At 42.2% G+C, this 12,101-nt stretch overlaps 1 protein-coding gene across 1 annotated transcript in view; it reads right to left on the bottom strand.

Moving 5' to 3' along the window:
* Positions 1 to 5,864: 5,864 nt before the first annotated feature.
* Positions 5,865 to 12,101, bottom strand: part of galnt9 (polypeptide N-acetylgalactosaminyltransferase 9) — a 115,261-nt gene continuing 109,024 nt past the window's right edge. Inside the window, exons 10-11 of the mRNA XM_080893759.1 lie at positions 6,945 to 7,112; positions 5,865 to 6,824 (exon numbers count right to left, since the gene is read on the bottom strand). Coding sequence (XP_080749885.1) covers positions 6,678 to 6,824; positions 6,945 to 7,112 — 315 coding nt within the window. The 3' untranslated portion in view covers positions 5,865 to 6,677. The remainder of the gene's footprint in view (positions 6,825 to 6,944; positions 7,113 to 12,101) is intronic.

The following is a 12,101-nucleotide window of genomic DNA, read 5'->3' as shown; positions in this document are numbered from 1 at the left end:
TCTAACTCTGCTAAGCCTGGATCTTTCCTGTACAATGACTGTTTTAAAGGCTGCTACTTCTAACATGGACAGCTTAAGAACAGCAGAGTTGCTAAGAGTGGCCTGCCATAAGTCTGTTTGCTGAAACTGTGTTTGGCTCCACTAACTTGGTTTTCCCAGTGTCTGTTACTGCTCCTGAGCTCAGCTCTCCAACTCCAGTTCCTGTAACCAGGGCAGCGCGGGCCCAGCTTTCCCTTGCTCCCGTATCAGTTCCTCGGGAGAGGGTGGCTGAGGTCCAGCTGGTCCCTGCTTCTGTCCCCAGCCTGGCAGAGGCTCCGTTCATCCCGGCACCCGTACCTGCTCCTCGGGTGGGGTTGATGGACACCCAGCCGTCGCCTGCGCCTGTTCCGGCTCCCCGGGTGAGGTCAACTGTGACCCTGCTGGCTCCTGCACCCGTCCCAGTTCCTCGGGTGGGAGCGGCAGAGGTCCAGCTAGCTCCTGCACCTACACCGGCCCCCAGGGTAAAGGCAGCCAGAGCCCAGCTCGTCCCTGCACCCGTATCTGTTCCTCGGGTGGGGATGGCTGGTGTTCGGCCAGGCCCAGCACCCGTTCCTGTTCCCCGGAGGAGAGCAGCCAAGAGCCAGTCACCTGTTCAGTCACCAGTTCAACTACCTGCTTACCCACCATCACTTCAACCACCACTACAACTTGCACTTCTGTCCATATCGCAGTCATTAGCTCAGCTGTTAGCAAAGTTTCCTGTTTTGTCACCAGCTCAGTCTCTAGCACACTTATCAGCTCCATTACCTGCTCAGTCATTAACTCTGTCACCAGCTCAGTTCATAGCTCAGCAACCCGCTCAGACACTGTCAACCTCAGCTGTAAGCCTTTGTGGGCTTTCTCTGCCAGCTGAGGACTGCGTGGTACTGACAAACTTTGGACAGACTGTTTGCCCTGCACAGCCCCAACCATTGCATCCCAAGCCGACTGCGTGCCCTGTGCAGCTACAGTTAGCGTCCGCTGAGCCAGAGGTCTCCGCACCAGCTGGCTCTGCGTCTGTTCTCGCTGGGGGTTCAGGCGAACCTCTCCAGCACCTCCTCGTCTCCGCTGGAGGGATCGAGGGGCCCGTTCAGCCATTGCCTGGTCCAGCATCGGCATCAGCTGCACCCACGCCCGGTCCGGCCTATGCTTCACCTTCAACGTCGCCTTGTCCGGCCATGGCTTCGGCTTCGCCTTGTCCGGCTTCGGCTTCGCCTTGTTCGGCTTCGCCTTGTTCGCCTTGTCCGGCTTCGGCTTCGGCTTCAGCTTCGCCTTGTCCGACCACGCCACAGTCCGGTCCTGCCTCGTCTGATCCTGTGCCCACCAAGCCTCTACCAGTACGCCCGACGCCGGAGAGCCGCCGTCTTCCCCGCGGCTGGCCTCCGGAACAGTCGAACTGTGAACTTTTGTGCTGTCGCCCCTCCGGGTTGACCTTCTGACCTCTTTGGACATTTGCCTCCGTGTTTTGAACTGTTTTTGTGTCTTTGTGGACTCAGTGTTGGTTCATGCTCCTCGTCTTTTGTTTGGTTTCATTCATTCAGTCAGGGGAAATCCATATTGCTAGAGTTATAACTTCCTGGTTCAGGCTATTTCCTGACATAGGGGCAGTGAGACATTTCAGTGACAATGTATTTGTAACCCATGTCAGTGACCAGAATAAGATATTACCTTAGAAGGGCAGGAATGGTCTTTGTGCAGAGGACATAGAGATGATGCATTGCTTATATAAAACGATTAGAGAAGCATGATATGGTGGCAAGTGCAGATAATCTCTCAGGGTAAACCAGTTGGAAGAAAAAATTTAAATAGGCCTTTAGAATATGGAGGGATCCTACAGACACCTACTATAGCAGCTTTCTATAAGTCACAACTCTAAAAAAAATAAAAATGTTGGCCATTTCAGCTCCTTTTTCTTTAAGATTGTCCTACCTTAAACTTCCTAACTGACTCTCACTTGGTCTAACTAACCCAATGCCACTATGCTCTTCCTCTTCAAAGTCATGAAACTGAACTGTAATTTCTTAAATGTATCCATGCAACAATGAAAAAGAATAGAATCTGAAATATGAGTGTGGAGGGCACAAAAGTAAACAGCAACATTTTACAGCAGGATGTCTCTTTTCTGCAAATGTTATGCTCATTATCTGCTTATTGTTTCTACCAACAATGGATTTTTCTCTATACATTCATGTTAAAAGACATACATGCAGGAAATACACTGACACACAGACCACAAACATGCTGTCAGGAAATACCGACTGCAATGTAGAACTAAAATATTATTTCCTTTAGTGATAGTGTGTCTTTACACTGTCGGTTCTTTGTACACTTACAACAAAATGGCTTTAATACTGAGAAAGGCAGCTTTATGAGAATATGTTGATACTTTTTTTAAACAAGAAAACAGGCAGTTTTTTGTGTAAGAAAAAAACTCTGTTTTTTCCACATTAAGTAGTCATGCTCCTGCTGCTTTAGTTAAGTGGATAAAATGAAATTATAGTAGACACGGGCAGTTTGCTGTACTATAGCAAGTCAAACACAGTTTTAATCTTGCTCGAAGACATAAAATCTGTCTGCTTGCCCTCAAACTCCAATTTAGACACAGTCAGGGGTTGAACAACCAAAACTGGCACTCAAGTACTTCTTGAGTCCATGATCATTCTAATCCATATGAGTTATTATGATGATAAACATGACTGAAATCTATTGTGCTGCAAATAACAAATTAAATCACTTTTATTCTCACATCACATGTGCAGGTACACTGGTACATGCGAGTGAAATTCTTGTGTGCGAGCTTCACAAGCAACAGAGTTGTGCAAAATACAATAACATAAGAACAAGGAAAATATAAGAATGGCTAAATCTGAGAATAATATGAATAAATATATGTACAATATAAGAGTGTATGCACATTACTGAATGTGTGTGTGTGTATATATATATACATATTTTACAAATTTAATAGAATAAACAATAAAATAAAATATACAGAGGTTGGTAGTTGGATATTGTGCAAAACAAGTGGCATTAATGTACAGTATGGAGTGCATAATGTTGAAGTTCTGGTAAGTGAAGGTGAGGTGTCTATGACGTGTTCAGCAGTCTGATGGCCTGATGGAAAAAGCTGTCTCTCAGTCTGCTGGTTCGGGACCGGATGCTGCAGAACCTCCTTCCCGATTGAAGTAGTCTGAACAGTTTATGGCTGGGGTGACTGGAGTCCTTGATGATCCTCCCGGCTTTCCTCAGGCTCGCTTCCTGTAGATGTCCTGGAGGGAAGAAAGCTCACCTCCAATTATCTGTTCAGAACACCGCACTACTCTCTGGAGAGCTTTGCGGTTGTAAGCGGTGCTGTTGCCGTACCAGGTGGTGATGCATCCAGTGAGGATGCTCTCAATGGCACAGCGATAGAAGGTCCTGAGGATGCGGGGGCTCATGCCGAATCTTTTCAGTCTCCTGAGAAAGAAGAGGCGCTGCTGACACCAGTGGGTCAGGGCGCTGACCTCCTCCCTGTAGGCCGTCTCATCAGCTTTGGTGATAAGACCCACCACTGTACCGTCGTCCGCAAACTTCACAATGATGTTGGAGTTGCTACACCAGTCTGCATGTCAGTCTATCCTTTGGGAAGATACCGAATCACTGAGTGTGAATGTTTCTGACTGTTAGCTAGAAAGCACTTAGAAATAGTAAAAAGGTGGGCTGCTTGGGTGAACAAGACATGCGTATAACTGTTTGAGTGCTCAACCCAACTCTACTCAAAGAAGGAAAGCTCTTTATAAGGACCAGTGCAATTACTATTTTCATCATTATGTTGCCTAGCAACACCTACCAATTAGCTAAAGTAACCTATTTTATTTGTGCACCTGTAATGCCTTAAAAAAAGCATGTAGCATTTTAATCTTGTGACGATAACATAGATGAGATGAGATGAGATGAAATGAGATGAGATGAAATGAGACATTTATCCCGAGGGAAATTCTTTTGTCATACACACGCTCAAAGCAGCAAGAATTTTTGATATCTTGAAATTGTGATGTTTACAGTATGGATATAGCATTATATTACATAATTTGCCACATCAACTTATGAAGTCAAATTTGGTGAAATAACAGTATAAAATTCATGCATTTTTGTCAGGTACATGTTACTGACAATAATATGTGTGCCAAGTTTAGTTGCAGAAGTCCCGATTGTGTAGAGTACAAAGACAGACTGTATTATAGCAGCTTCGGTGAACATAAAAGTTGCAGTGTTACTTCTATCCCCATCTTTGCTCTTGCGGTATTCTCGAAAAGATTGCAATTCAGGATCCTTTGACTACCATGTCTCCTTCAAGGATACTTTAGATTTTAGCAGCAAACTGTTGATGATGTTTTTTTTTTTCAAACAAAATCAATAGATATCCTGTATATGTGTTTTACAGAGAACCCTGTAAAACACCATCTATTTGTTACAAGCTACTTTACTGGCGTCGAGGCCATATAAACGCCAACCTCATGTAAGGAAGAGGACTCCCTTACTGCATTTATTTATATTGTATTGTCTGTATAGCACTTTAGAGCACACCTTTCACTTTATTAAAAGCACCTTATCAAGCACTTTATGAGCATTGCACTTTAAGCATGGATTTGCACACAAGAAGTTTAAATATTTATTGACTATTTATTGGGAATTTTAAAATCAGTTGGTGGCCTTGTTTCAGATCCTGCACAGCTGCTCCTCATCAAGGAATGTGGTGGTTGTCTGTCAGGAGAGAAGAATGGTGATTGAGATTGTGATTAAGGTTTACCAATAAGGAAAACTAATGCAAGTGTGTGTGAAATCTAGGGATAAAAGTGGTGCAAATAAGTGTTTGTAAGATAATGATTACTCACCTTTCTTGCCTGTGTCCTCTTCAAGGTGTTTGGGCAAATGTTTCCCCGGGGGTCCAGACACCATTTAAAGGTTCCGGGAGAGACCTTTGGTAAAGAGAGTGTGGTGAATCTTTTTGTGCTTGGGTTTCTGGGTTTTTATAATATTGGGTTTTGTGTAACATTAAAGTGTGAAATATTTATTAATATGTAAATGTGAAGATGTATTTATGTATTTATTTATTCTTATTGATATATTGTATACTGTGGTGGAAGGTTGGGATTTAAGAATTTACCTGAGAGTGGAATAATGGTTAAGTCTGTGACAGCTGAACATATTTAAGGCTGCCAGTTGTCATTAGGGGATTTTTGTGCTGTGAAGAAGCTTGACAAATTAATTGTTTTAAGGAGAGCCATATAGCAAATAAATACTTTGTTCCACTACACTTGCCTTGGTCTGTCTCACTGTGTTTCCAGCCGCTAAGGGCTGCCCTGTTACACCTCATATAACTGGAAGCTGTGCGAGAGCAGTGCTGGTGGAGTCAAGGTATTATAGCATGTTCTGATAGAAACACAGTAAAAACATTTGAAAAGAGACCAGCAGGGTCACCTGTCACCTTTTTGCTTACATCGGAGAAAAATGGTAAAGAGGTTACCTTCTGGGCACAATCACTGGAAGGCTCTCTGTGCTCTCTGAACACCAACTATCCTGTGAGTCATGTGAAGCAATTGCATTTCACAAGGCTAGAGACCCGATGGTGGCTTGAGGTGGTTGTAAGAGCGGGCACAACAAAAGACGTGATTTTGCAGCCGTTGATTGCTTCAAGCCTTCCAATATATAGTAGTAACAAACAAAAAAGTATCAACAGGAAGCCAAAGTTGACACCAGTTTCATAAAGCGCTGGGAAAAAAAAATCAAAGAGGTGATTTGTCATAAAAATGATTTTATTATCCTAATTTATTATCGGATTACGGATATCAATTTTCCACTGTTTTTTCCCTTTACAATATATTACTATCATTACTGTTTTATACATTGTTTTATATATTAATAACTTTCAAATAATTTTGTACATGCTTTTGGGACTGACATTCCCTGGTCAGATGAAGAAAAATGAGACAAAAAGGCACGTGATTGCTCGTGTCCACAGTGAGCAATACAGTCCAAAGAAACAAAGAACCGTCGTGGTTTATGTGAGTGCAGTTGAAATGTCCCCCGATCTAATGATGGGCAGCCCCTTTGAAGCCTATTACATGTCTTGCCAGGGCAGCACATTAAGTCCAAAGCAATTTTCCATATCACAGCCCAAAATAATCACTTTCATGTGGCAACTGACAGCAATTATATCTTCTGATTTGCTCCGATTCACTCAGGGAAAAAAAAAAAAAGAAATCACACACCCACCCACGCTTTCTCATCTCCAAAGAGCTGATACTTTTACAGTAGAAACAATATAATTACTAGAACGTTGAACCACCTTCAGGGGCTGCACTCAGATGACTTGCTCTATACATGTACAGCTGTAGCTGAATATCAGATGTGGGCCATTTCAAACGGTGCAGCCTGCCATAAGGTCTGGTATGAATGTGCAGCTCAGTGGAACACACAGATTGATCATATTCTTCTTTAAAACTCAGTATAGGAAAGCTCTGTGGCCTGAGGGAGACCCAGTGTACTGTGTAGTCTGTGGTGTGAAATACCACACACCAGCACCACCGGCGCTCTGATCTCTCTGAACTGTCCACAGTTTAAGATCTAACTGTGACTTGAAACGCTGCCCAAACTGTCTCAGAGGTCTTTCTCTGGTTTCAGTGCCTGGGATGCTTAATCCAGTTTCGTATCATCCACTTCTGACCAGAGCATCTCTGGACCACAAGGCGAAGGCCAAAGTTGGCGTCTTTGGACATTTCTACCTCCAAGCATCGGCCACTGTCCCTGCTGATGATCGGCCCATTCTGCAATGAAAACACAGACAAAAATAACGGCAAATTTTTAAAGTGCTTTTAAGGAAAAAACAGACTGCATGCACACGTCCAATCATCACTTTTAAATCCGTTTACACGTTTTCTTCTTACCTGTGTAAAGTCCCAAAGCCTCTGGGAAATCCTCGACACCGCATCGCATTTTTTCAGACTGGGAGTGCGTCCTCTGCCATCATCAATGAGGCATTTTGTATCAGGCAGGAAGGTGGTGGACCCCAGGGGACCAAGCTGGAGAAGCCCCTCCATAGAGTACCGAGCCAGCTGCAAGCCAAAGGGAATCAAATGTGTTACACTACCTAAATTAAAGAGCGCAGTGGAAAACACAGCTTTATAAAAAGCAAACACTTGACTTTTTAGAGGGCATCGGTGGAAAGCGCAAGATGGAAATGTGCTTCATTGAATGTGATTGAATGTGATTTGCAGTAATGTGCTTTACCTATTCTGCTCTACAAAAGCAGACAGGCAGAAATTACAGAAGCAGAAAGGAGAAAATGGGTTTAAGGCTTGATTGGCAGATTGTGTTTTTCCTTCACTGTTATCTGAGTCATCTGCACCGGTTCTGTCTGGAGCATATGTTTGAAACCCTTAGCCTAATGTTTGGGGCACATAATACCACATACCTCCACGAGTGCATCTTTCCCACTTTATCATCCCAATTAATTACAAAGTGCCCTGAATTATATATACAGCAACTTTAGGATAATTTTCTCTAAATTGAAAGGTGACATGTACTGCCTCTCAGCTTTCTTTGTAAGTAATTTACAGCCTGTCTTTTATGTAATCAAAGTACAAATTGAGAGAGAGCATGTTGGGTAGGCACGATGACACAATAGTAATTTTGGAAAATAATAATAATGGGAAATTAATAGAAGTCGAATGAACTGCCAAGGTCATTTTTGGGACTCTGAACTCTGGCGTATTTTAAAGGAGCTTGGAAAGAAAAGCGTCTGGACTTCTTTAAGTTACTTGAAGACGTTTCACCTCTCATCCGAGAAGCTTCTTCAGTTCTAGGGTCAAATGGTGGAGAGTCCCAGATATAAACCTAGTGGGAGTGAGCCCCCGCAGAGGGACAAAAGGACCCCCTGATGATCCTCTAATCGCCTGAGCCAAGGTGGGAAACTGGGTGTGGGTCCCAATCAGCCAGAGTTTCGGGTGTGTTCATTGTGAAACCTGGCCCCACCTTATCATGCAAATTCCTGAGGTCAGATGGCCCAGGATGTGAGTGGGCGTTAAGGCGTCTGGGAAGGGATCTCAAAACTGGATTATAGATGGCAGAGAGTTGGTGTCGTAAACCCCCGCCTCTGTTCAAAGATGGTCGCTCACAGTGGACATAGATGGCTTCTTTCACTCCTCTTTCAAACCATCTGTCCTCTCTGTCCAAAATGTGAACATCGAAAGAGTGTCCTTTATCCTTAAGATGCAGATGGACTGCTGAGTCTTGTCCTGTGGAGGTGGCTCTTCTGTGTTGTGCCATGCGCTTGTGAAGTGGCTGTTTGGTCTCTCCAATGTAGAGATCTGGGCATTCCAATGTTCACATTTTGGACAGAGAGGACAGATGGTTTGAAAGAGGAGTGAAAGAATCCATCTATGTCCACTGTGAGCGACCATCTTTGAACAGAGGCGGGGTTTACGACACCAACTCTCTGCCATCTATAATCAAGTTTTGAGATCCCTCCCAGACGCCTTAACGCCCACTCACATCCTGGGCCATCTGACCTCAGGAATTCGCATGATAAGGTGGGGCCAGGTTTCACAATGAACTCACCCGAAACTCTGGCTGATTGGGACCCACGCCCAGTTTCCCACCTTGGCTCAGGCGACTAGAGGATCATCAAGGGGTCCTTTTGTCCCTCTGTGGGGGGAAACTCCCACTAGGTTTATATCTGGGACTCTCCACCATTTGACCCTAGAACTGAAGAAGCTTCTCGGATGAGAGGTGAAACGTCTTCAAGCAACTTAAAGAAGTCCAGACGCTTTTCTTTGCAAGCTCCTTTGACTACGATGACCTGGATGACTGAGAACCTTCACAGACATTCTGGCGTATTTTCTTTTCTTTCAGTTTTGATTATAATCTTTTGATATTTAGAATTCTTAGTTAATAGTTTTGTATTCTTGTTTCTGTTATTATTGAATCTTCATGTTTTAGTTTACTCCAAGCTTCCCCAGCATCTGTTTGAGTCGTGTCAAGCCTTCATTTCTGTCAGTGTTTAGTTTCTTCCTGCTTTATTTTGATAGTCACATGCCTTGTTTTACTTCCTCTAGTTGTTGTTTTACTTAGTTTCAGGTGTGTCTCGTCACCCTCCTGTGTCCACTGTGGACTTTAGGATTCTGCAGATTGTAGACCAGCTGAAATAAAAGGCAGGCTTTAAGTTGTTCTGTATTTAGTCTGTATTTAGGCACTATTCCTGCAACCCTTGGCATGAACAGAACTAAATTCAAGTCATAATATCAACACAGACAGTTTAATAGTTACTTTAAATGAATTGTAATCAACCACAAACTAATTAAATAGCCACCGTAAAGCATTTAAAGCTCTCTCGCTATGATGCTACACTATACTGATTGATTTGTCGTATAGAAGCTGCTGCAGTTTCTGGAATTTAGATTTTCGCACTGTTCCAGTTGTTAATTGCTAATAAGCTTTGTATTTCATATACTAAAATAGGCTCAAGTTACTTTGCATTGAAGCCACAGTGCAGCTTATTTATGGTACAGTTTCTCTTAACAACCAAAATTTGATCCCTCATTGTGTAATCCGGTGCATGAAAGCCTCTGTCGTGATACATCTCTATTACGCAAGGATACAGTAGAGATAACATTCATAATTTATGGGAATGATCCTCTCTGAAAAATGAGACCCCAAAGCTAGGGAGGTCTTCACTATGACGGCCAAGCTGCTTTGGCTACCCTAAATCGTCAAAATGCACGATCTGTCAGAGTAGGTAGTAACATGTTAAGTACTTTATATAACTTACTGTATTTATGTAACTTCCTGGAAGAATCGGTGTAATAACAGGAATCAAGATTTCTGAAAAACGTATTTCTTTATTTTACTTTATTCATGTGAAAATAACCCACAGCTGTTCTACCAATGTGATTTCAATTATTCATTATTTTCTTTAAGATCAGCTGTTCTAATGGTCGGACTTAAAAAATCACATAAAAAAATAAAAAAAACCTTAAAACACATGTACTGTTATAAAACTGCAAATGGACTGGTTCTTATATAACACTTTTCTACTCTAAGCATTCTCACAAGCGCTCCTTTTTCTATGCTTTTTCAACATAAGTGCATTAAATCTATAACTCATACACATTCATACGCTGATGGATGAATCAGAGAGCAGTTTGGGATTAGTATCTTGCCCAAGAATATTCAGACTTGAACAGCCAGGAATCGAACCTCCAACCTTCCGATTAGTAGATGAGCTGCTTACCTGTAAAATGAATCCCATAAAGACTAAAATTCTAAACCTGGTAATGCTTTTGTAGCATTTTGCTTTGTATTAAAGTGTTTTACTCAATAAATTTTAACCTTGAAATGTTTGCAGCACATGTTTGTCTGAGTGGTGATTTTATAGAGCATGGATGGAGAAACTAGAAATGCACATGCTGCCTCTATGGGTGATTGTTCATGTGAGAGGGGAGATCCATGTGGATTTTAATCCAATCTTCTGTCATAAAGAGGCACTCAGAACAAACAGGAAAACAATAAAGCACCATATCTTGGTTCACTTGAAGTCTACTGGAGCTGGCTGAGCTGATCACTGCAATACATATTTCATCAGCATCCTAGTAAAATATGCATCCAAATATGTGTATGGAACTCTCATTGTACATGTCACATGCACATTTGAAACGTATTATTATTTATTTCTTTGAAACTCAACAATGGGAGACACAGTTTAATGACCTTTAGGCAGAGGTCATTATTACAGATGGTCTTATTAAGAATTTTCTGTAGACCTCTTGGGTCTTTCAAGGTTTTAATGCTCTAAACTGATTTAATAAAGGTGTAAACTATGACTCGGCACAAGACAAACTCCATATAATCCCCACTAATACCTGTTTACAGCTTAGTCTGGCAGCGTTTTATATGCTAATTCATTTAAAATGAGTCCATAACAAATAATTAACGTGAGGAAATGATTCTGCCAAGCCAATTAACCTGTGGCTCATGCAGCAACATTACACACTCCATTGCGTTTCTGCAATCACCAGAGTTTTGCAGAACATTTTTTGGAGGTCATGCTAATAGCAAGTCTTCTTTGTTACGGTGATAGTGCAACCGTGGAGCAACTTCCTTGCTGCACCACAAAGTCATACCACAGTTTGTCTTGTGGCCAAGCCTTGAAACAGAGCGTGTGATTTTGTTAACATACACCAAAATCCTATTAAAATGTGCTGGTGAAACACTGAGAAACCCTTTAAAATAGATAATTTAAAAAGGTCACGTCAACTCTGTCTGTTGTACTGCATGAAAAGCTTCTCTTTAAGTTCATTACCTTCCTGTAGCCATCTGAAGACAGCAGGACAGATATTTTGATAAATCTGCAGCCTCTTATCAGAGAAGTGTATCGTTATTACACACAGCTGTCCACTCTGTTTCTTTTTATTAAATCACATGCAAATAATACTGAGCCACTATTAAATGAAACACGCACATCACTACGCACACAAGCCTGCCGATAGCTTCATACTCTGCCTGTGTTTGTGAGAGAAGCCAGATTACCGGAGGATCGTGATACAGCAAAGAAAGCAATCCCAAAATTTTATCAGTGGACAATAAAATATTGCATCATTTGCTTTATGAAGGTAGATGTGCGCACACGCTAGTAATGTAATGGGGCCGGCTCTGTGCCTCCACCACCATCCTTTCACTGCTTTGCACTGCTGAACAAATGTGAGACATTATCCATGAGTTAGATTTCCTCAGGGAGAGCGTGCACACGCTCACTTCTCTGAAGCACAGCGAGAAGTCATTCTGATCAATTCTAGTTTTTTTTTTATATCTTAAAAGAAGAAATTCTATAAATGACAAAACTGAATACAGCTGGCTCAAAATAATGTCAGTCATCAGTGTAATCTAATGATGCAAAGAAATCAAATTCATTTCCATTTGTTTATTTCCCCCTGGGGAGCAGGATTAAGAGTTGATCGAGCTTTGCATTACTGACACCATGGAGCTCTTTGCAGGAGAGGCCAGTGAGGTGGTTTGCATCACCAAAAACGAGAGCAGTTTGCAGGAAA

Source organism: Rhamphochromis sp. 'chilingali' (assembly GCF_963969265.1).
Source record: "Rhamphochromis sp. 'chilingali' genome assembly, chromosome: 10".
NCBI lineage: Eukaryota > Metazoa > Chordata > Actinopteri > Cichliformes > Cichlidae > Rhamphochromis > Rhamphochromis sp. 'chilingali'.
This window is presented reverse-complemented; position numbering and strand designations above follow the sequence as displayed.